This window comes from Somniosus microcephalus, chromosome 3 (assembly GCF_052327205.1).
Source record: "Somniosus microcephalus isolate GS21.2 chromosome 3, FLI_Smic_1.0, whole genome shotgun sequence".
NCBI lineage: Eukaryota > Metazoa > Chordata > Chondrichthyes > Squaliformes > Somniosidae > Somniosus > Somniosus microcephalus.
This window is the reverse complement of record NC_140989.1, coordinates 71,097,201-71,122,160: the sequence shown is the minus strand read 5'-3', so window position 1 is coordinate 71,122,160 and position 24,960 is coordinate 71,097,201. Positions and strand designations below refer to the sequence as shown.

Genomic DNA, 24,960 nt, shown 5'->3' with positions numbered 1-24,960 from the left:
CACACACACTCCACATTTATGTGTTTTAATACCATCATTAAAGTTTTTTCTAACTTCAAGGCCTCATCTGCTCTCAGAAGTCTGGGCTTGCTGTTGCTATTTCTCACCACAGCTGTCATTCTGCAATTCTATACTTGTTGCAATCTGAGGGTATGAAGAGTGCAGAATTTCCCAGGATGCATCAGTATAATTATCTGTAAAACTTGAGGTGTTTCCTCCCTCATGGTGAAATATGAGTTCTGAGTTCATTTCACTTTCCAAATTAATTGAAAACCAGCTAGAGAATGAAATTCAACAGCTTTATTCAGATAATGTTTCACATTCAAACTATTATCAACTCCTTAATTTTTATTTCAAAGGCTGAGCCTGTAAAGCCTTATCTCCTTACAGTATAGTGGCAAAAAGGGAATTTTCTTTTTTCAATAAAAGCCTAATAACATAAACTATTCACTTTAGCACTTTTATCTGATGAAAATGCTAGAAATTTTCGTGAATGACAGCAAGACTGACCATTGTACCAGAAACAAGTTACAAAATGAACTTAAAAGCTTTCGTAAGGAATAGAGAGTGACTGTACCAGCTGCTCTCTCTGTTTATAATTAGAAATCATAAGCAATTAATGTTTACAGACAAAATATTTCTATGCTGCAGTTGTGCCTTTGTTCAATTTATAACTATTTCACTTTGATTTTCCAAAATAAGGTGATTTAAGAAGTTCTTTTTTGAATTTACATTTCATACTGAAGCTATTACCAACTTGCTGTTTTTATAGATAATCTAGATGATCTAGCTGTGACACAAACAGAAAGAAAACTGCCTGAATAAAATAGTTGTTCACAGCTGTTTTGGAATTTTCAAATACTAGCTGATCTCCCATGGCATTGCTGATGGTCGTCAAAGGTAGTAGTATCAAGAGGAAGACTTATCAGCATTGGTGGTGGCCCCAGGATCTGGCAGTACTGAGATGCGGTCTCCAGGCCCAGCAGTATTTTGAGGCGGAGCACTGGAAGAGGGGTCCCAGCATTGTGGGAACACCGGAAATAGGATTTTACGAACACTAAAATAGGTCCTGGGATCTTGGATTAATGGGAGAGAGATCCTGAGGTCTGAGGGTATTAGGGAAGGAGATTAGATCTGTGTGCATTGGGAGCAGTTCTGGGATCAGAAAGCACTGGGAATGTGATCTCGTGGTTTGTGAGTTGGGGGGGTTGGGAGGGGTTAATCTGTGGAAAAGGGTCCTGGGGTCCAACAGGAACAGGTTTGGAGAAGTGAGATTGACCATAATCTGGCAGTGTTGGAGATTACTTGGGTCTGGCAGTATTGGAGGGTGCTGGGTCTAACAGTCTTGTGCAGGAGAGGGCTAGAGGAGTGGGACACAAGTGACTTTGGCCCCTTTTGAACTGTCAGGCACCAAACTGCTATATGTTGTTTCCTGTCAGACCTGTACACCAACCCATCAATAGCCCCTTTTATTCCTTCAGGTACTCTATGATGACTTTCTCCATCTTCAGCTGGTTCCTGTTTTTATGTTCCTGCCTCAAAAGATGTAAACATAATTTTTTTTACTTCTTAAAATGAATGGATGAAAAATCACAGGCTAGAGATATACAATTTCCTGATATGCACTTGTGGCGTGTGGTGGAGGCAGGTGATGTTGCAAGTAGACCTTTGTGATAGAGAGCATATGGGATCAGAAGCTCAGTTCAAGGTCAACTAGGCCATTTGGCCCAACCAGTCCATACCAGTCTGGAGACAGTGGCCAGGGAGGGTGATGGAATCAATGGCGAGGATATGGGGTTTATGGTGGAGGCTGAAGATGATAGCTTTGTTTATACCTATCAGGAAAGATTGAATAGACTGGGGCTCTTTTCACTAGAAAAGAGGAGGCTGAAGGGTGACCTGATAGAGTTCTTTAAGATTATGAAAGTGTTTGATAGGGTAGATGTAGAGAAGTTGTTTCCACTTGTGGGGAGACCAAAACTAGGGTCCATAAATATAAGATAGTCACTAATAAATCCAATAGGGATTTTAGGAGAAATTTATTTACCCAGAGAGTGGTTAAAATGTGGAACTCGCTATGATAAGGCGTAGTTGAGACGAATAGCATAGATGCATTTCAGGGGAAACTAGATAAACACATGAGGGAGAAAGGAACAGAAGGTTATACTTTCAGGGTTAGATGAAGAGGAGGCTTGTGTGTAGCATAAACACCAGCATAGACTAGTTGAATGGAATGTCCTATTTCTGTGCTATACATTTTATGTAATTTTATGTAGTTTTCATATAAAAATGAACAGAAATTGTGGAATTGAATCTCCAAAGCACAAATTAAATATCCCAACATACCATGTAATAAAAACAAAATGTAACTTCTGCAGCCACTGTGAATCAGTGACACTGATAACAGATTGCCCGTTACAATGATATAACACGCCAATTGTTAGAAAAGAGCGAATCATCTGACCATATGTAACGCCATGAGAGATCTGATGTAAAAAGACTACTGAGCACTTGGTTTGAGTAGAAAACAAGGATTTAATCAACTGTTTCAAAACCATGAGATTTCTAGTTACATCACTAGTTCCTGGTTACAGAAACATCCTGAGCAAGATGGGCCCGTGCCCGAGTATTTATACTCCTTGGACGGTGCCACCAGCTGGCCGCCCAGTGTTACTTCATGAGTCATGATAAGATTCATGACAAGATCCACAAGTTATATTATTAAAATGGTACATGTCCATGGACTTCCTTCCAGGTGGCCTTTACACTTAAGGCGTCAGATCCTGGCATCAGACTTTGGCATCACATTTTGTTAACTCAAATTTTAAAAAGTAGTAAATTTGAACTGAAGAAGTAGGAAAAGTACAAATCAAAATTGAGGAAATTAAAAGACTGCCAATGAGAAAATACTCAGGACTTGTAAAAACAACCAATTCTGAATGACTAGCCAGCAGGACCAACCAATAAAAGAAAGGAAAAGACGAACCAGTGGAATAATTCAAAACTTTTTTTTTTCTTAACAAAAACACCCATCTTTTTTTCTCAGTAACTGAGATTTCTGTTGCTTAAAATAAGGTTTTAAGCAAAATCATTGGACATTACATATTTTACAATAACATTATCACATTTATCCACTGAATTGTCCTTTGTCTCTTTGAGTACCTCCATTATTGTTCTCACTTCATGGTCTCAGCATCTCCCAAAAACCTGAGCTTGGACTTCAGCAGCTGAAATCAGATGCAGCAGTCTGAGCATGTGCAGTGTGCACAATTTCCTAGGATGTAGAAGTAGCATTTAGTCAGCAACAACTGTTAAAATATTTCTATTCAATCCCCAAGACTATGTGCTTGGTTGTTTTTTTTTTTAAATAAATTATTTGAAGGAAAGCTAGAGGACAAATATCAAAGCCTTATTCAGGTTCAGGTAAAGCTTATTTGAGTTCATTTCCGAACAGAGAGGTTTTCCTGTGTGTGTGTGTGTGTGTGTGTGTGTGTGAGAGAAACAGAAACAGAAATAGGCAGATGGGTGATTTTAACCCTACCCACCCTAGGCATGTGGTGTCCTAATTAAAAGGTCAAAGTCATTCTCACCCCCACTGCATTTTAACACAAAGTCACGGATCCCCTGTCCAGTCTCAGACCAGCCTGGAAAACCTAGTAGGATTGGTGTTCAACATTGACTGTTCAATGTTAAAGGTGTTTAGGACAGAGATGAGGAGGAATTTCTTCACCCAGAGAGTGGTGAACCTGTGGAATTCTCTACCACAGAAGGCAGTTGAGGCCAATTCATTAAATATATTCAAGAAGGAGTTTGATATATTTCTTAAGGCTAAAGATATCAAGGGATATGGGGAGAAGGCAGGGACAGGGTACTGAATTTGGATGATCAGCCATGATCCCATTGAATGGCGGAGCAGGCTCGAGTGGCCGAATGGCCTACTCCTGCTCCTATCTTCTATGTTTCGATGTTTATGTGTCACAGTTCTGCCTGTCACATAACACCTGGTGTCACACAATAGCTCCTATTTTATATTGGCAGTATACATGGTTTAAAAAAAAAACTTATTTTAGTTTGTATACAGTTGTGACTCTGCAGAACAATTTATCTTCTGAACCTGCTCCCATGTCATCCATGTTGCTTTTTCCCTACTAGGTAAGTGCTGTATTCTTTAAATTTTAATGTATTATTTATTATTTTCACTTTTAACATTTTTTCTTATTTTTGCTTGGTTCCTGGTGTTATTATGCCCTCAAAATATATTTTCGGCTTACTCCAAGGCACAACAGCGCCCTGGGGTCAACCCCACTAGGTTGTAGCACAAGTTATTTTCTGCTCCCCATCTACCCTGATATCTATAGCCCTACTCCAGCTCAATGTAAAAAAAAAATACTGCCTCTTTGGGAAAGTGTTTAGGACTGCTCGATCCTCCAAATAAAATTCTCCCCTTGCTTTTCTAAGTTTGCTAGTCCACACCATTCTCTACTTCAGCTTTCTCACACCTACCAGTTGCCAGATGAGCTAATGTCCCTGCTCTGCCTCTCTGCCTCATGCTCTGCCCCATTAATTCCTTCAATGACAGCTGCCTGTCAACTGCCGGCTGGCTGGCTGTCTTTCTTTTCCTGTGCTCTTCCTTGCTCAACTATTGGGCTTGATTTTCTCAGCGGTGTCGGGATAGCTGGTTGCTGGGTTCCGGTTCCGCTCCCAGCTGCAGCCGCTCTGTCAAAGGGACTTTCCCTTGATTGGCCTTGTTAAGCCCGCCCTATTAACAGGAAACGGGTCTGCTGACGTCATTTGATGATGCGTCATCAGCCGGTTTGCTTAAAGGGATCACAGCCACGTTGAGTTTGACATTTGTGCTGTCAGTGTTTGGCAACATAGAGGTGCTGCAAACACTGACAAGCACTGCATAGAGGTTGACGATTGCACCCAGGCTCTCCAATGACTCCCTCCATATGCTTATGGAGGGAGTCACAGCATGCAGGGAGGTTCTCTTTCCTTCCGAGGGCGGAAGAGACCTCCCCATGACACCAACGCAGCCTGGTTGCACATTGCACAGGAGGGCAAAAGCAAGGATGTCGTGAGGAGTCCCTGGCTGCAGTGGTGCCAACCTTTCAATGATCTCAGTGGATCACGAAACGTTACTGCAAAGCCACACTCAAACTCACCCTGCTGTGCCACTCAACACATCCCCATCACTCTGCCTTCCCTACCCTTCTCCTGCACATCCTTACTCACACCAACTTACCTTGCACCTCCACCCATCCCTCTCTATCTACATTATCACTTCCCCATCTCACTAGCCACCCCTCACACTCACCCTCATCCTACTGCAAGCATACCAACTAACAACACACAAGGGTAGGCACTTGAGAGGTTTAGCCAATGTCCATGTGAAGTTTCTGGTAATGTGTTGTCATACAGTGAAATCTATATTTTCAACACTGCCCCTTATTGGACAGATCTGTATGCACCTTGAGAAGTGTCTTACTGAGTTCCAGTGAATGTTGAGATATAACTCCCCCCTCGCCCCCACCACCACAATAGTGATGAGTGTGAATGGAATGGCTTGGACATTAAAGGGATGCTTTACGGTGCTGGTGTGGAATGAAGTCAACCTGGCGCATCATATGGCAGCCAGGGTTTACAGCGTCAAGTGAAGTAAATCTGGCCATGGTGATGCCATCGCTGGCCTCCTGGGCAGCAATGTTGTCAGGGGCTGATGCCCTGTGTCCTGTGCAGCATCAGGTGATGCTGGAGAAGGTTGGTGTTGTTGGTGCTGCTGGTGTGCCTGGTGGTGTTGGTGTTGGGGCTGAGCGTGGAAGGAATCAGAGGAGCAAGGTGAGCTAGTTTCTAGGGCACAGATGTTGCTGCAATAGATGGCAGCTGCAGGTGAGATGACAGAAGCGATCTGTCAATGGTGAGAGAGGTTGTTCCTGCACATACAGTTGCTTCTAAACATTTGCAAGCTAAAGAAATCTCTATGTCTTACAAATGCAGTAACCAACAGTTTCTGTGCTCTGAAACTGACCATCTGCAACATGGCATCCTTTGCACCACTTCTGCAGCTGCCAGCTTATCAGATACATCAGAGCAGACCCCACTCATGCCAGGGTGAGCAGCGGGTAACCCGTGGGGGAGTACCTAAAATTGGAAGGAAGCCTCAAAATAGCATTAAATTGGCTCTTAACAAGCCATTTAATGAGCTCAATTGTCTCCACTGCTGCTTGGTGCCGGGTCAGTTCTCCGCTGAGAGACCCGACACCTGGGAGACTTGCGTGGAGGCGGGTTGACAGCGGGTTTCCTACCCGGCCAATCTTTACTATTTTGACAGCGGACCCGCCTCCAAACTCGCCCTCTGAGCGCCGGCAAAATCTAGCCCATTGTCTCCTATCCCACTGTCCTATCTGCTGTTCTGTGCCTCACCCCTATATCTCCTTTGCCCACCTGATTATTATTTTCCCCCTGTGTACTACTCCTCCATTCCACGGTGCTATCCTCCCTTTTACTATCACCCCAGAGAAGACTGAGGGAATCTGATTTTCCAGCACTAAGCGTCAATTTGTGCTTATAGCACTATAAATAAAAGCTTTTAAAAACAAATTGATACTTTTCAAGCTTAGTGATGGGAAACCGCGCAAGAGAGAAGACAGCGACCAGAAGCAGGGTATAGATGGGGTGAGCTCCAGGTGAAGGAGCAAGCATAGGCAGGAATGGTAATGGGGACCAGGACAATGAAGCAACAAGGACCGAAGAGTCAGCAAAGGTGGGAAAGGCAGGCAGCAAGAGTGGGCAGCAGAGGCCAGAGTTGAGGCAATGAAGGTGGGCAGCAGAGTTGCAAGGTTCCATATGGATAGCCAGGTCTAAATGGTGACCTGCAGATGGGAAAAGCCTGATGCGTAAGCAGGGAGCTGGTTCGGGGAACTGCGGCCAAATAATGTTCAGTTATCCTGTTAAATGTAATCAAATAAAATATTTAATTGTATAAAGTTGGCTTCACTGTAAATAAAGCTGCCTACAGGGGGAGTTGGGAGACAGAGTTGGATGAATAGCAGTGCCACCTATCATTTGGATACCTATATAGTGGTAAGTGTATAAACCTATATAAATCTTGCAGTTTAATTCTAGGCATCACTGCCAAGCGTGATTGCCAGGTATAATAAAATAATTACACAGGTAGTAAGTGCGACAAGCAGAGAGTGCACACTGGATGAACATTTTTTAAATATAGATTCATTTGAATGCACAGTATATATTTTCACAAACTACTCAATTTGTACAAATGTTGGTACTTCTTTAATAAATACATTATTATAAAGAATAGTTTATTGAGATAAAAGAAATTGCCATACAATCTCATTTGATACTTTTTAAGTAGACGTCAGCTGAACGAAAATCAATCATTTGAATTTTTCTAACCCTGCTGAAACAGCACACAACACATGACAGCGCAGGCTTAGGTAGAGTATGCTACCCATTCTAATTGGATGTAAAGGAAATGACAACAAAATTTGAAAGGCACACTTAGTGTGTGAATTTTAAAAGTTCACCCTCCAGGCATGTAGTCCTACCAACCAGCAGCACATATTGGGATTTGGGGTATGTAGCATTGAAACAAATGGACAGAAAATCATGGAGTTCATGCACCTAAATTCCTGCTATGTGTTCCCAGCAGCTGAGTCCCTGACCTTGGTGTGAAAATTTGCAAATTCACCCTTTAAACTGCCCACTAAAATGTGTATTTATAAAAATTATCTGCCTTTGACCCAAAAAAGTAAAAATATGAACATAATTTTTTCATGGCAAAGCAAATCTGAGGTGTTCTGTATTAAAAGTCATTTAACAGTGCCTTCTCCAACATTACTGATCATCCAACCAGTCTTTAGTTCACTGCAGCAGTGATTAAAGAATAGAGAAGGATTATTGGTTAATCAGAACCATGAAAGCTAATGGAGAATACATGAAGAATTAATCTGAACTGGGTTTAGAATAATATGAAGAGATTAATTTAAACAGACAGCATATTGCCATTAAGCATCATATTAGTATTAACGTTTACACATTATGTAAAGCAATAATGAATGAGAACGTGGGCTGAAACCAAGATAAATGCACACCTTTGAGTTCATTGTCGGTTTTGCTATTTTCTTAATTATTTTTGATCACAATCTAAACCAAACTATATATTTAGAGTGAGGTTCAACACAAGTCCCAGCCAATTAGAGTCCTTGGCCTTGTAATTGGTTTACACCCGACTTCGGGCACGAATGCAGTGGCAACCACGAAATGCTGCGCTGAAACTGATGAGCAAAAGGATCACACAAAATTGGTTTTCTTGCAGCATTAGGATGCGACCTGCATTCTGGGGATGCCAGTCTCGCTCCAAGAGGCAGTGCGCTGATCGCAAAGAAGATGAAAATCGGCTGGTGGGGATGCCAGCAGTGAACCTACCGGGAAAGGCCGGGGTGGGGTGGTTGGTGGGGGCGGTGGGGGGAGGAGATCGGGAGGGGGTCAATGGTGGCCAGCAGCAGGCCACAGTTTTAATGTAGAGCCAGGAGGAGCATACCTTCTGACTCCACATTCAGGTAAATAACCAAAAATGTACTTACTTTTTGGTGGCAACCTCCTTTAAAGATCACCGATTTTGCTGCTGTTACTTGAGAAAACTTACTGCAGCATGCATGGCATATGGTGAGGTCAGCTGCAATCCAATATCAAAAAGGGGCCTGAAATAAGCATTTGCCCCCCCCCCCCCCCCCCCCCAATTTGCATAGGCAATGGATTTAATGCTTGTTTCAGGCTGGCATCCTGGACAACTGCAGGGTGCTGCAACTATTATGGCTGGCAGCAAATACTCGGCACGGAATGAATATGTGCACACTGCACGCCATATGCGACCCTTTTAATTACTTTATTTAATCCTAGTCTTCGTGCCAAAAGTAAAGTGATATGTAGGAATTTCAACATTGGGCAGGATTTTAACTTGGAGGCAGGTAGGGAGTAGGAAAACGGGTTTCTCTCAGGCCCTGCTGATTAACATTTTTTTCTCTGTTTCCCACCCGTAGCCAGCCAGACTGGCGGGCAGGTAGGCCTGCGGCACCAGGCCGCAGCTGGGGAGCAAAGAGGAGGGAGGGATCGGAGGCCGGGATTTGGGGGAGATGGGGTCGGAAGTCTGGGATCGGAGGGGAGGTTGGAAGGCCGGGGTGTGGGGGTCGGAAGGTTGGGATCGGTGGGCCAGAGGTCAGGGATTAGAAGACCGGAGGGGGAATCGGGGGCCGGGGATCTGAAGCCGTAGGGGGGATCGGAAATCACAGGCCTCATGGGGGGTCAGGGTTCGGGAGCCTCTTGGGGGAAATCTGAAGGGTCGGGGGGTGTCTGATCGCAGGGGGTTGGCAAGGCAGGGATGCTGGATATAACAGATAAGTGGAAAGGTACTTACCTCCTGGACCCAGCTGTCCTCGCCTTCCTTTAGCTGCCCGGTTCCTTAAGGCCCAGGAAACCCGGCCGCCCAGAGTTAAATTTAAAATGGAGATGCAAAATGAGGCACGCAGCCTCATTATAATATTTAAAGTGCCAAACCGCCTCTTGGGAGCGGGTTGGCCTCCCGCCTCCGTTAAAATTGGAAGTGAGCGGGTTGGAGGTGAGTTGGGGTCGGGATTCATATTTCTACCACTTTAACCTCCCACCCAACCCAAGCCCACCCGTTTTTTAGGTTAATATTCCCCCCAATGTGTACATAAAGTTTTATGTTTCTTTCATTTCTTTAGTAATAAAGTATTATGAATGCTTTCAAAATTACACACTGTCTCTGAAAATATTTAACATTTAATATTTATTTCTTAGTTTTCTCTTTATTTCTCTAATTTACTTACCCTGTAACTCTTTGACGAAATAAGGCTACTGCAAGTTGCCAATGCTTAATCCTGGTTAATCTAGCAAGCCCACTTGGAAAAGTTTTTTTTCTGCTTCCTCCTACTCACTTTTGACTATATTTATTTCCAAGTTGCCCAACTAAAGTAAGCAAATTAAAATGACAGACAGATCGAATATGAAAGCTTGTAACCTTCTGATTGGGAGCCAAATGTTTAACTGCTTGGGGTCCATACCTTTTGCTGTACTTTCAAACCTGTGGCCTCAGCAATGATATATTTTCATCGAAAGCACATGGTGGTAGTCTTGGTAGCACAAATGGGAGAGTTTCCCTTCCAAGCAAAATATTGTGAATACAAGATTGAAAGGTGCATATCAGTCAAAGTTTGGATGACAAAGGAAATAAAAGTTAAAATAAAACAGAAAAAGGAGGCTTATGACAAACGTCAGGAGCAAGATTCATTTAAAAACCAGCAAGATTATAGAAAGTACAAGAGGGAATTGAAAAAGTTAATGCTGGAGGCAAAGAGAGGTTTCGAGAAAAGATTAGCAGGCAACATTAAATTGAACCCTTAAACATTTTATAAACCTATAAAGTGTAAGCGGTTAGCTAGGGGAAAAAGTTGGGCCTATTAAGGACCCAAAGGGAAATCTTCATGTAGAGGCAGAGGACATGGCTAGTCGGTGGCTCGTAATTCCTGACAGGAGGCTTCCTGCGTGCGGATGCCTCCTATTGGGAAAAAAAAATCTACGAACTTAACTGAGGGCTCCTGAGATGCATACACTTCTGCTCCTGGGCCTCTCCAAACTCGAAATGTGCAGGGCCCACGTATCCCAGAAGTGCATGCAGTTCGCAAGCGTCCCTGGGATCACGTGGGCCAAGCCAGCCAATAGCAGAAGGGAATCCCCCTTTATACGTTTGACAGATAGAACTGTCAAATATATGAATGGAGATCACCCCAAAAACAGTAAAACATTAAATAAATTTTAAAAAACCATCACGTTTTTAAAATGAGTTAAAATTACAATAAATTAAATATTTTAAACAAAAGTTTAATTTTTTGAAAAATATAATTTAAGTTTTTTACGGGGCTAAAAATAAACTTTTTTTAAAGTATTTTTTAAATTATAAATGAGTGAAAACATTTTTTTAAAACTTTTTTCAACTCTTATGCTGGTAAAAGCAGGCCTGACGCCTGCTTTTACCAGGCGTAAGATTTCTAAGGGTTTTCTGCAGGCGGAGGTTCTCCAGAAAGCGGAACTATCCGCCCAGAGAGGCCCTTCTCTAGGGCAGGCGTCAAGAGCATTCTTGACGGATCAGAAATACCGGTTTTCAGCGCATGCGCTTTGCATACCTGAAACCGGCATTTCTGATGTCCCTACGGGTTGTACACACCCATAGGCATCAGAAAATACGGGCCAATGAATACTTTGCATCTGTCTTCACAAAGGAAGCAGATGATGTGAAAGTTACACTAAAAGGTGAGAGGGAAGTTATTGACAGGATAGTAATAGATAGAGAAGACGTACTAAAAAGATTAGCACTACTGAAAGTTGGTAAGTCACCTGGTCCGGATGGAATGCGTCCTAGGTTGCTGAAAGATGCAATGGTAGAAATAGCAGAGGCATTGGTCACAATCTTTCAATCTTTCAATCCTAATTGGATACAGAAGGTAGTGCTGGAGGACTGGAGGGTTGCTCATGTTATACCACTATTCTAGAAAGGGGAGAGGGATAAACCAGGAAACTACAAGCCAGTTAGCCTAACATCAGTGGTGAGGAAGTTATTGGAAACCATTGTCAAGGAAAAAATAAACTTTCATTTGGAAAGGCATGGGTTAAGCAAGGAGAGCCAGCATGGATTTGTTGAAGGCAAATCGTGTCCGACTAACTTGATTGAATTCCTTGATGAGGTAACAGAGAAGGCTGATCAAGGTAGTGCAGTAGATGTATATATGGACTTTCGGAAGGCATTCGACAAAGTGCCACACATGAGGCTTATTAAGAAGATGGAAGCCCAAGGAATTAAGGGGAAAGTGGCGGTATTCATATAAAATTGGCTCAATGACAGGAAGCAAAGGGTGGTGGTGGATGGATGATTTTCAGACTGGGAGATGGTTTGCAGTGGTGTTTCTCAAGGGTCCATTTCGGGTCTATTACTCCTTTCAATTTTTATAAATGACCTAGACTTGGGTGTAAGGAGCAGCATTATAAAGTTTGCAGATGATACAAAACTTGTCAAAGTAGTAGATAGTGATTAGGATAGTTATAGGCTTCAGGATGACACAGACACGATGGTGAAATGGGCAGAATCACAGTAAATGGAGTTCAATGTGGAGAAGTGTGAAGTGATGCACTTTGGGAGGACTAATATGGAAAGACAGTATACTAAAAATGGCATGATTTTGAAAAATGTAGATGAGCAGAGAGACCTTGGTGCCCATATACACAAATCCTTAGAAGTGGCAGGGCAAGTTGATATGGTGGTTAGAAAAACATATGGGTTACTTGGGTTTATAAATAGAGGCATAGAATATAAAAGCAGAGATCATGCTGGAACTCTATAAATCACTGGTTAGGCCTCAGCTGGAGTAATATGGACAATTCTGGGCACTACACTTCAGGAAAGATGTGAAGGCCTTAGAAAGGGGACAGAGGAGATTTGCCAGGATGTTACCAGGGATGAGGGACTTCAGTTATGAGGAGAGGTTGGAAAAGTTGGTACGGTTCTCCTTGGAACAGGGAAGGTTCAGAGGTGACCTGATAGAGGTTTTCAAGAGGATGAGAGATTTTGATAGAGTAGATAGAGATAAATGATTCCCTGTGGTGAGTGGGTCAATAACCAGAGGTCATAGATTCATAATCATTGGCAAAAGATCTAGAAGGGAGATGAGGAGAATTTTTTTCACTCAGAGTTGTTGGGATCTGGAATGCTCCACATGAAAAGGTGGTGGAAGCTGATTCCATAAATAATTTTAAAAGGGAGTTGGACAGGAATTTGAGGATGAGGAACTTACAGGGTTATGGACAAAAAGTGGGGATGTAGAACTAAGGGTGGCTGCTTTTCAAAGAGCCATCACAGGCACGACGGGCCGAATGACCTCCTTCCGTGCCATAAGTTCTATGATTCTATGACAGTCACCAACCTCTTTTTGTGTGGAAGATAATCTGACATTGCCCATCATGTCCCCCTAGAATAGTGACTTCTATTGGCCTATCATGACGAGGCATTGATGGTGACTCTGAAGAAGATTATGGCTGTGACTGCCCTGCCTGCTTAATTAGGAAGATATTTAGTGATGAGAAACACTTAAGGGGAGAAAGTGAGACACACATTTGAGCAGTAATTAGGATGTAAATTACAAAGGGTTAACAACAGCGCCCAATTCCAAATCTCCATTCTACAATATTCTGCAAAGAATTTTTAACTCAATATAATATTGATTAACAATTTCAAAATCAAACTGCTTTTTCCAGCTCTGGACACTTTTGAATTCTCATCTATCAACAAAATGTTATCAACTTTCATGTTCTTTGTAACTGTATATCAAAAGGTATTACTTTTATAAATAATTTACAATAGAGAAGCTAGCAGCACTTACACAGACGCACAGGTTCCTCAGTCATCAATAATGTGTCAAAAAACATGACAATAAAACATTTACCTTATCCTGTACCTGTCAGGGTCCCTTCCGCGATACTGTTGAAGTATTGCAACAGCGCTACAAGCCTTTGGATCCAACCGTGCGGGTGGCAACATCAATCACAGCAGAGAATGAGGCCAGAGAGGAGATGAAAAGAGAAGAATGGAGGAACCGTGTACATGACAATATGTAAGTCACTATCTTTAACACCTTCTGTACACATTTTTTATGTAGTTTGTAGCTGTTGTTACTCTTGTGCATTAATTATAACTTGTCATTAGTGATTTGGTAAAGCAATAATGCAATGTTACATTTCAATTTAAAAATAAAATACCTCCATTTTATATTTAATGATTATGTATAGCAGAACATTGAGGCCTAGTAATTGGATCATGCCCACATTGGGGCGTAATCTGGGTATAGCACACGATGCATGTGTCTAAAGACAGGACCATGGCAAATTGGTCTGCCGGCCTCATTTGTTTATTACTAGCAAGCAGCGGGTGTCAGTTGCGGCCCCAGAGGCAACTCGCTGGTGGAGGATTTGCAGTAAGATTGGCCTGTAGGAACGCTGGCTAATGGCCTAAGGTGTATCCGGGTGTAGGGAGGTAATCGGGAAATGGCCTGCAGTTTTAATGAGGAGCTGGAAGAGCATCTCTGCTCCTCCTTGCTCCACATTCAGGTAAGTATTTTTTTTAAACTTACTTTTTTGGTGGTCTCTAAGGAACACTGGTTAGACTGCATGTAGACCTGGTAATCCTGAATGCAGCAAATCTGAACTAATTTCCGGTTTGTGTCCTAAAACAGATTAGGCCCCTTAGTAGCATATGGTATTGGACGTGTTTCCAACGCTATACAGGTGTTGGAGGTTGGCTCGCTAAATTGGACTTCTTTGCCTGTTTTCTGCCCGGCAAACGGGCGCAGCGTGATCCAATTCTTAGGCCATAGTCTGGTTAACATGAAAGTGAAACTCTTGACAGTTTATTAATGTCATCATAACTGAAATGTGTTACTACTTTAGAACTCCAAAATATGTTATTCTTTCCAATCTTAATGATATCTTATTGTTTCCCATTACAGTACAGTTTACTTGTTGGTATGCATATGTCTTGAAAAATTCATTTGAAAAGACAGGCTCCCACCTATGTACCATGTGCATATCATACAGTTTGATAGGAAATAATATCTTAGCTGAAATAAACTTAAGGGAAATATTATTTTCCTGTATATACTTATTCTGGTGTAAATCTATTACTGTTGGCCCTAATGTAGTCTATAGTCTTATAACTGTTCTGTTAACATTTTTCTTTGAGGGATGGAATGCACAAAAGAATTCACTCCTGCAACACCCCAGACCATCCAACTCTCATGAATCTATAATTGAGACTAATAATACATTCTATTCTATGTGCATGAAACCTGACAGATTTAGACATTTGTGAAAATAAAACAAGAAAAATAAAACCATAATAATAAAAAATTGCCTCATTGCAATGTTGTACATTAGTTGCCATAATACAGGAAAAGCTTGAACAACACACAATATACATACACGTTGTACATGTTTAAACTCTGCCTAAGCACACATGACTGCACTGAGTAATCCTTTCTATAGTTTGGTATGGTTGGGTTTAGGATTAGGAGTAAAGCAACAATGACAGTGGATCTACATGTCAAAATTATGATATTGCACGATGAGTGATTATTGCTGCTTATGATTTGATGCCAGAAGCTTTAGGAAGAAATTTAAAAGATTATGGAAAGCTTAGAGCTGTAGCCATACTCTCTGAGTACGCTGTCATACCGCCTTTGAAATGGATCGCATGCGCTAAATCACAAACTTGCAGTCTGTCAAGTTACGCCTTGACAGATGATCTGCACCGCCTTGGAAATCCTAATTGCTGGCGCATAGTTGGGCTAATTGTCCACCAACTACCCAGCAATGACATACGGAAATTTTGCAGTTGATGCAAACAGGCACAAGGCCTGTTTGTTTCAGCGTAAGGGAGTTTGATAGAGACAGTTACTCATTCTATTAGCTCTGATATGTGATGTAATGAATTGTAAAACTGCCCGAAACACCTCCAATGATTAACGTACAGACTTTTCAGGTCTTTGTTTGGGCTCTGTTGTAGTTATGTTTGTATAACCTGTCCATGTTATTTTATATGAAATTTCACAGAGCTTGAACAATTTATCAGAACTCTAATTCCTAAATTAGATTCAAGAATTAATTCCCAAATAATTTTTTTAGGTGGGTCTGTGTGAGAAAGAGAGCAAGCGGGTCATTTTAGAACTATTTATTATCCTAGTCCTTATAATTATTCTGAAAATACATCGGGTAAAATGCAATATAAAGGAATTTACCAGTATTGGAGGTAGATACATTCCCTTCGGTGTACTGATTGGAGCACCAGGTCCACATGATCACAGGTATGCTTGCGCACACACTGCGCCCCTGGGATCCATTGGCCATTACGATGCCCTCGAGTACGCAGCATCAGAGAGCAAGTTCACAAAGGAGGGCCCCCATCAGGTAAGTTAGTATTCTATAAGGATGCTGGCAGTGTACTCCGTAGGTGCGCCGACGACCTCAAAATCTGCCCCATTCTCTTGCTGTATGAGGGGAGAACTATACTATCATGTGAAGAAATACATCAATTAATGTCAAGAAATAATGTTTTGGAAGTGATACCAAAAGATTTATAAGTATGGCTGCTGGACCACAAGCTCAAAAATGATTGGCTCACTTGGCCATATGACTCCTCTTGTGTCAGATGACCAAATGGGCCAATGCTTTTATGGCATCATGAGCGCTGGTGAGCTGATGAGTCTGTGGAAAAGCAAATGACTCACATCGACTGATTGATGGGCAACTCATGAAATCAAATGATCAGCCTCTCTCTTTACTGCATTGCTAGCATCCTTGCCTCTGAGTCAAAGATGTGGGATCAAGCCCCACGCTAGGACTTGAGAACATAATCTAAGATGACCTTTCCAGGATTTTGACCCAGCGACGATGAAGGAACTGCGATATATTTCCAAGTCAGGATGGCGTGTGACTTGGAGGTGATGGTTTTCCCATGCACCTGCTACCCTTGTCCTTCTAAGTGGTAGAGGTCACGAGTTTGGGAGGTGCTGTCGAAGAAGCCTTGGTGAGTTGCTGCAGTGCAACTTGTAGATGGTACACACTACAGCCACGTTGTGCCGGTGGTGGAGGGAGTAAATGTTTAAGGTGGTGGATGGGGTGCCAATCAAGCAGGCTGCTTTGTCCTGGATGCTGTCAAGTTTCTTGAGTGTTGTTGGAGCTGCACTCATCCAAGCAACTGGAGAGTACTCCATCACACTCCTGTCTTGCAGATGGTGGAAAGGCTTTGGGGAGTCAGGCGGTGAGACACTCGCCGCAGAATACCCAGCCTCTGACTTGCTCTTGTAGCCACAGTATTTTTGTGGCTGGTCCAGTTAAGTTTCTGGTCCATGATGAACCCCAGGATGTTGATGGTGGGGGATTCGGCGAGGGTAATGCTTTGTGCTAAGTATGAATCAAGCCAGTGGAGAGTTTTCTCCCTGATTCCCATTGACTTCAATTTTACTCCTTGATGCCACACCCTGTCAAATGCTGCCTTGATGTCAAGGGCAGTTACTGTCACTTCACCTCTGGAATTCAGCTCTTTTGTCCATGTTTGGACCAAGGCTGTAATGAGGTCTGGAGCTGAGTAGTCCTGGCTGAACCCAAATTGAGCATTGGTGAGCAGGTTATTGGCGAGTAAGTGCCGCTTGATAATACTGTTGACGATACCTTCCATCACTTTACTGATGTTTGAGAGTAGACTGATAGGGCGGTAATTGACCAGATTGGATTTGTCCTGCTTTTTGTGGACAGGACATACCTGGGCAGTTTTCCACATTGTCGGGTAGATGCCAGTGTTGTACCTGTACTGGAACAGCTTGGCTAGAGGTGTGGCTAGTTCTGGAGCACAAGTCTTCATCACGACAGCCAGGATGTTGTCAGGGCCCATAGCCTTTGCTGCATCCAGTGCACTCAGCCCTTTCTTGATATCGTGGAGTGAATCGAATTGGCTGAAAACTGGCTTCTGAGGGATCTCGGGAGGTGGCCAAGCTGGATCAATCTCTCGGCACTTCTGGCTGAAGATGGTTGCAAATGTTTCAGCCTTGTCTTTTGTACTCGTGTCCTGGGCTCCGCCATCATTGAGAATGTGGATGTTCATGGAACCTACTCCTCCCGTTAGTTGTTTAATTATCCACCACCATTCACGACTGGATGTGGCAGGACTGCAGGACTTTGATCTGATCCGTTGGTTGTGGGATCGCTTATAGTATGCTGCATCCGCTATTTCGAATGCATGTAGTCAGTCCTGTGTTGCAGCTTCCCAGGTTGACTCCTAATTTTTAGGTACGCCTGGTGCTGCACCTGGCATGCTTTTCTGCACTATTATAATAGCAAAATACTGCGGATGCTGGAAATCTGAAATAACAACAGAAAATGCTGGAAATACTCAGCAGGCCAGGCAGCATCCTTGGAGAGAGAAACAGGGTTAACTTTTCAGGTCTGGGACCCTTCATCCGAACTGGAAAAAGCTGGAAATGTAACATATTAAACAGGTACAGAGACAGGGGGGGCGGGGGGTGTTAGGAGGGGAGGAAGGAATTGAAAGAACATGCTGTGAAAATGTTGCAAATGGGAATGGCAAAATCATACTGCATGAAAAATGGGGACAGGGATTATTATCCGAAATTGTTGAACTCTACGTTGAGTCCGGCAGGCTGCAAAGTGCCCAATCGAAAGATGGGGTGCTGTTCCTCGAGCTTAGGTTGAGCTTCATTAGAAAAATGTTACATTGTTCTAATGAAGCTCAACGTAAGCTCAAGGAACAGCACCTCATCTTTCGATTGGGCACTTTGCAGCCTGCCGGACTCAACGTAGAGTTCAACAATTTCAGATAATAATCCCTGCCCCCATTTTTCATGCAGTATGATTTTGCCATTCCCAGTTGCAATATTTTCACAGCATGTTCTTTCAATTCCTTTCTCCCCTCCTAACCCCACCCCCCTGTCTCTGCACCTGCTTAATATCTGTGACATTTCCAGCTTTTTCCAGTTCTGATGAAGGGGCCCAGACCTTAAACGTTAACCCTGTTTCTCTCTCCACGGATGCTGCCTGGCCTGCTGAGTATTTCCAGCATTTTCTGTTGTTATTTATGCTTTTCTACACTCCTCATTGAACCAGAGTTGGTCCCCTGGCTTGATGGTGATGGTAATTTAATGAGGGATATGCTGGGCCATGAGGTTACAGATTGTGGTGGAATACATAAGAACATAAGAAATAGGAGCAGGAGTAGGCCATTCGGTCCTTTGAGCCTGCTCCGCAATTCAATGAGATCATGGCTGATCTTCTGCCTCAACTCCATTCACCGGCCCTATCGCCATATCCCTTGATGCCCTTACTAGTCAGAAATCTATCGACTTCTGTTTTGAATATATCCAATGACTGAGCCTCCACAGCCCTCTGGGGTAGAGAATTCCAAAGATTCACCACCCTCTCTGCGAAGAAATTCCTTCTCATCTCAGTCCTGAATGGCCTACCCTTTATCTTGAGGCTGTGGCCCCCTGGTTCCAGACTCCCCAGCCAAGGGAAACATTCTCCTAGCATCCATCCTGTTACGTCCGTGTAATAATAAGAAAAGGACTGCAGAGAACGGTACAACAGGTGTTTACTCAACGTGGTTCAAACTGCAACTGAAACAACAGATTACTACTCAGCGTTATATACAGGTGTGGTCACTGCCAGTACTACAGTATACATGAGCTGTAGAAAGTGGTTCCCCCCTTAAAGGTACATACATTACAATTCCTCCCCTTTTAGATTAACAGTACCATAACACTCATTTAACAATTAAATATCAAACTAATTACAATTAACACTTTTAACATGCAACATTAGCTGAAAATAGTCTATTTATAAATTCAGTCTTTGGGGAGGCTTCCCGATCCTTTCTGGATCGCGCCTTTCCCGAGTGTCTTGCTCTTGGTGCGGAGGCGATTCTGGCCCCCTGTCGTCGGTTGGTTCATCAGCTTCCGATGCTACTGTTTCTGGGGTAGATGCAACCTGTACGTCGGGTTCATCACCAGGTACGTATGGGCGAGACATGGGGTTGACTCGTTCCTGTGACTCTAGGATCTGGTCAGCATGGCGTCTTACGATGCTCTCCCCAACGTCCACTGTGTACATTAGTGGCCCCTGCCGTGTGCATATCGCTCCTGGTTGTCATTTCTCTGTTCGGTCGTCACGGGCCAAGACTGGTTGCTCTACATTGAAGCTCCTTGTCGGCTTCTCATTGATGTGCTGGAATTGCTTACTCTCAACATCTCTTCGTACATTTGGTCTGAGCAAATCCAGACGAGATCTCAACCTTCGGTTAAAGAACATCATGGCCGGGGCCTGGTTGGTGACTGCATGTGTCGCATTTCTGTAGGCTAACAGGAAATTGTCCACCTTATGCTGCAGTGGAATGTCGTCATCGCACATGGCCTTTACTGCTTTTTAAAGGTTTGTACGAACCTCTCAGCCAATCCATTTGTGGCTGGATGATACGGGGCGGATGTGTAATGCCTTACCCCATTCCTTTTCATAAACCTTCGAAACTCTTCGGACACAAACTGTGGTCCGTTATCAGAGCAAATCTGCTCTGGCAAGCCGTTCCTGGCAAAAATGGTCCGTAGGACTGCAATCGTTTTCTCCGTGGTGGTGGAGGACATTTTTGATCACCTCAGGCCGTTTCGAGTGCGCATCCACGGCTATTAAAAATATTGAGTCCATGAATGGACCAGCAAAATCAATATGCACCCGTTGCCATGGAGATGAGGGCCACTCCCATGGGTGTAGAGGGGCATGTGGTCCTTCTGGCATCCTGAGCAGCTCTTTGTCAGGTCCTCAATTTGCTGATCGATCCCCAGCCACCACACATAAGCCCTAGCAAGGCTTTTCATTTTCACCCCTCCCAGATGACCTTCGTGAAGCTCATTGAGCACTCTCCCTTAACTTGGGTGGAATTACCACTCGGGATCCACACATCAAGGTCCCCTGGCATACTGACAGCTGTTCTCTTCTGGATGAGAATGCTGGCAACAGTGAGTCGCCATGTGCTGGCCATCCCTTCACCGTCAAATCATATACCCGAGACAGTGTCGGGTCATTTCGGGTCTCCTTCTCTATACCAGCGTTAGTTACTGGCAAGCATTCAATTATAGTCGAATGAAATATTTCGACAGGATCCACTGCTGGTGCTTCCTCCGCAGTAGGCAGTGGCAGGCGTGATAGCCCATCAGCGTTTCCATGCTGTTTCGTGCCCTTATACTCGATTTCATATTGGTGCGCCCCTAGAAAAAGGGACCATCTTTGTAGCCGTTGTGCAGTCATCACCGGAACGCCCTTCTTTGGATTAAAGATGGAGACAAGTGGTTGGTGGTCAGTCAGCAAGGTGAACTTCTGCCCGTGCAGATAGTGATTGAACTTTTTCACTCCCCACACTAGGCTGAGGGCCTCCCTGTCAATCTGGGCGTAGTTACGCTCGGCTGAGGTTAGTGACCGAGACGCAAAGGCTACTGGCCTCTCCGAGCCGTCCGGGAATTTGTGCGACAGCACCGCTCCAATGCCATAGGGTGATGCATCACATGCCAACCGAATTGGTAGTGCTGGGTTGAAATGAGTCAACACCTCTTTTGATGTGATCAATGCTTTGCTCTTCTGGAAAGCTCATTTACATTCGTCACTCCACTTCCATGGTACCCCCGTTTGCAGTAGGGTGTTCAGTGGGTGTAGTACGGTAGACAAATTCGGCAAGAACTTATGGTAGTAGTTCACCAGCCCGAGGAACGACCTCAGTTGTGACACATTTTCCGGTGCTGGAGCCTTGACTACTGCCTCAATGTTTTCAGGGGACTTATGTAACCCCTCTTTATCAATAACGTGGCCACAATACGAGATCTGCTTCTGGAAAAACCCGCATTTGTGGCGATTAGCTCGGAGCCCATATTCATTCAATCTAGTGAGCACCTGCTCCAGGTTGGCGAGGTGATCACTGTCATTTTCGCCCGTGACCAGGATGTCGTCCAAATAACACTGGGTCCCTGGAATCCCTTGCAGTACTTGTTCCATTGCCCTTTGCCAAATAGCCGGAGCTGATGCTAGCCCGAACACCAGCCGGTTGTATTGGTAGAGACCTTTGAGTGTTGATCGTGAGGTATTGTTTCGAGGCTTCTTCTACCTCCATTTGCAGGTACGCCTGGGCCAGATCAATCTTAGTGAAGCGTTTCCCTCCAGATAGTGATCGAAAATATCTTCAATCCGCGGAAGCGGATATTGTACAGTGTGAAGGACTGGGTTCACTGTCACCTTTAAAGTCCCCACAGATGCGAACCTTCTTTGGTTCCCCAGGCGTATTACTCAACGACCTCTTCATTACAGGAACGATGGGTGTAGCCCACTCGCTCCAGTCCACTTTGGACAGTACTCCTGAACGTTCTAAACCTTCCAGCTCTGCTTCGACGGCTGGGCGGATCGCATAAGGTACCGGTCTGGCCTTAAAAAACTTTGGGCTTGCATTTTCCTCTATTTTGATCGTCGCTGTTATGCCTTTTAGTGTTCAGAGTCCCTGCTGGAACACTTCTTGTGCGTCAGTTAGCATTTTTGACAGTCGTCCAGTTTTTGGCATCTACAGTCAGTGCTTGTATGGAATGCCAATCTAGCTGTATCTTCCGGATCCATTCACGGCCTAGTAGTGGTGGTCTTCCATCTGGCAATACATATAGGTCCATTTTTGGTGTTTCCTTGCCGTTATATATAACGTTCACCCTTATTTTTCCTTTGGGGTAGACTTTTTGCCCTGTGTACGTCTTCAAGACAATCTTTGTATCTCTCAAGGGTATATGTGAGAATAGCCGCTTGTAGTCCCTTCGGTTTATGACTGTTAGGGCTGATCCTGTGTCCAATTCCATTTTCACTTCGACTCCTGCTATCTTGAGCGTGACCAAGATAGTTTGGTGATCCTCCGTTTTCATCACATTATGTAGTTTCAGACAACCCAGCTCCTTGCTTCCGGAGTCTGTATCACTCTTCTGTTCGTCTGAACTACTCTCCGTCACCTTATGTACCTTCTTGTACTTCTCCTGTGGAGATTTCTTGCTGCTGGTTTTCTTTCCCGACCTGCAGACTCTTGCTATGTGTCCTACTTTTCCACACTGTCTGCACACTTTGTCCTTGAACCAGCAATCATTATGGTCGTGTGTTGTTCTGCCGCAGCGATAGCACTTCACTGTTCCGTATGACATTTCATTTGTGCCATATTCTTGCGGTCTCCATTGTATCTCTGCAGCGCCCCGTGCTGCTGCTTCGTGTGATACTGCAATGCTGAAAGCCTTGTCCAGCATAAGATCCTTTTCTGATAGAAACCGTTTCTGGGTTCCTTCACTTTGAAGCCCACACACAAACTTGTCCCTTAAAGTATCTGCTAGTCCCGTTCCAAACTGGCAGTGTTTCGATAGCTTGTGCAGTTCCGTTAAACACTCAGCATTACTTTCATCTTTATGCTGGTTCCTTTTGTGAAACTTAAATCTTCCTGCTATCAGCAGCGGTGTGGGGTTTAAGTGGTCCTGTAGGATTGACACTATGTTTTCAAAATCATTTTCTACTGGCTTCTCTGGGTTACTAGGTTTCGTAGTAAGCCATACGTTTTTGCACCCATTGAATTCAACAATACCAGCGCTTTCTTGTCATCTGGCACTTCATTCGCCTTGCAGTATACTTCTATGCGTTCGACATATGTCGTCCAATCTTCGACTTCATTGTCGAATGCTGTGATACTGCCACTCTTCGGCATTTTTGGGTGTGGTTAGACTGGCTTAAAATGGCGTCTCCCGCGCTTTCCTTTCTTCCCCGCTGCGGCTTAAAATGGCGTCTCCCGCGCTGCTGCCCACGCCGCTCTCAGCGGTCCTCGTGGCAAATGGCGACGCCCTGTGGGTTTCGTGCGCTGCTCCTGCGCTGCTGCCAACGCCGCTTTCTGCAGTCCTCGTGGCAATGGCAGCGCCTCGCGTTTTCCTGCGTGCCTCTCTCCCCCGTTGACGCTGCTCGGCCCTTGACCACCGGCTGCGCTCTGCTCTCTCTCGCCTCTCTCCCCCGTTGACGCCGCTCGGTCCTGAAAACCGGCTGCACCCTGTGCGCTCTGCCCTCTCTCTCTCTCTCTCTCCCCCGTCGACGCTGCTCGGCCTTTTTCTGTGCCGCTCGGTCGGGCTCTAGCCCGTCGCTGTCCGGGAAGGGTCTGCGCAGTACCTGTTGCCAGCCCGTTTCGCTGGACCACCGTGACTGGAAAGCCAAGCCTGGCTCTCGACCGCCTCCCCTGCGATGCTCAAATCACCGCTGGATGACTGGGCGGTTGCCCATGGTCGACGCCCGTGCTTCTGGACTCGACCTTCTTCCACTGTTCTCCAGGAGCGAATCCCTGGGAGGTGATGCAGAGTTGCAGGTAGGTTCGAACTTGCTCGTCGCCACTGTTACGTCCGTGTAATAATAAGAAAAGGACTGCAGAGAACGGTACAACAGGTGTTTACTCAACGTGGTTCAAACTGCAACTGAAACAACATTACTACTCAGCGTTATATACAGGTGTGGTCACTGCCGGTACTACAGTATACATGAGCTGTAGAAAGTAGTTCCCCCCTTAAAGGTACATACATTACACATCCTATCAAGCCCTGTAATAATTTTGTATGCTTCAATGAGATCCCCTCTCATTCTTCAGAATTCAAGAGAATATAGGCCTAGTTTACTCAATCTCTTTTCATATGACAGTCCCACCATCCCAGGAATCAATCTCGTGAACCTTTGTTGCACTTCCTCTATGGCAAGTATATCCTTCCTTAGGTAAGGAGACCAAAATTGTACACAGTACTCCAGGTGTGGTCTCACCAAGGCCCTATATAATTGGAGTAAGACTTCTTTACTCCTGTATTCAAATCCTCTTGTAATGAAGGCCAGCATACCATTTACCTTCCTAATGGCTTGCTGCACCTGCACATTCACTTTCATTGACTCATGTACAAGGACACCCAGGTCCCTTTGAGCATCTGCATTCCCCAATCTTTCACCATTGAGGAAATACTCTGCCTTTCTGTTTTTTCTACCAAAGTGGATAACCACATTTATCCACATTATATTCCATCTGCCATGTTCTCGCCCACTCACTGAGCCTGTCGAGATCCCCTTGAAGCCTCTTCACATCCTCTTCACAACTGACACTGCCACCTAGCTTTGTATCATCAGCAAATTTGGAAATGTTACATTTAGTCCCCTCATCCAAATCATTGATATAGATTGTGAATAGTTGGGGCCCAAGCACCGATCCTTGCGGTACCCCACTAGTCACAGCCTGCCATC

General features: G+C 44.2%; 1 protein-coding gene and 1 long non-coding RNA gene across 13 annotated transcripts in view; one reads left to right on the top strand and one right to left on the bottom strand.

The window, feature by feature from the left end:
* spata17 (spermatogenesis associated 17) overlaps positions 1-24,960 on the top strand; it is a 548,756-nt gene that overhangs the window by 104,659 nt on the left and 419,137 nt on the right. For 11 of the 12 annotated variants that reach the window (XM_085981083.1, XM_085981092.1, XM_085981099.1 and 8 more), the window contains one exon: positions 13,552-13,700. In XM_085981083.1, coding sequence (XP_085837209.1) covers positions 13,552-13,700 — 149 coding nt within the window. Of the gene's footprint in view, positions 1-13,551; positions 13,701-14,824; positions 14,995-24,960 lie in introns of those variants that run through there. The other variant, XM_085981098.1, reaches the window with a different exon arrangement.
* LOC147121138 (uncharacterized) lies at positions 286-10,666 on the bottom strand. Its single transcript, XR_015077131.1, has 2 exons — positions 9,437-10,666; positions 286-3,274 (listed from the first exon to the last, which is right to left on the bottom strand). It is a non-coding gene; the product is annotated as an uncharacterized LOC147121138 (long non-coding RNA).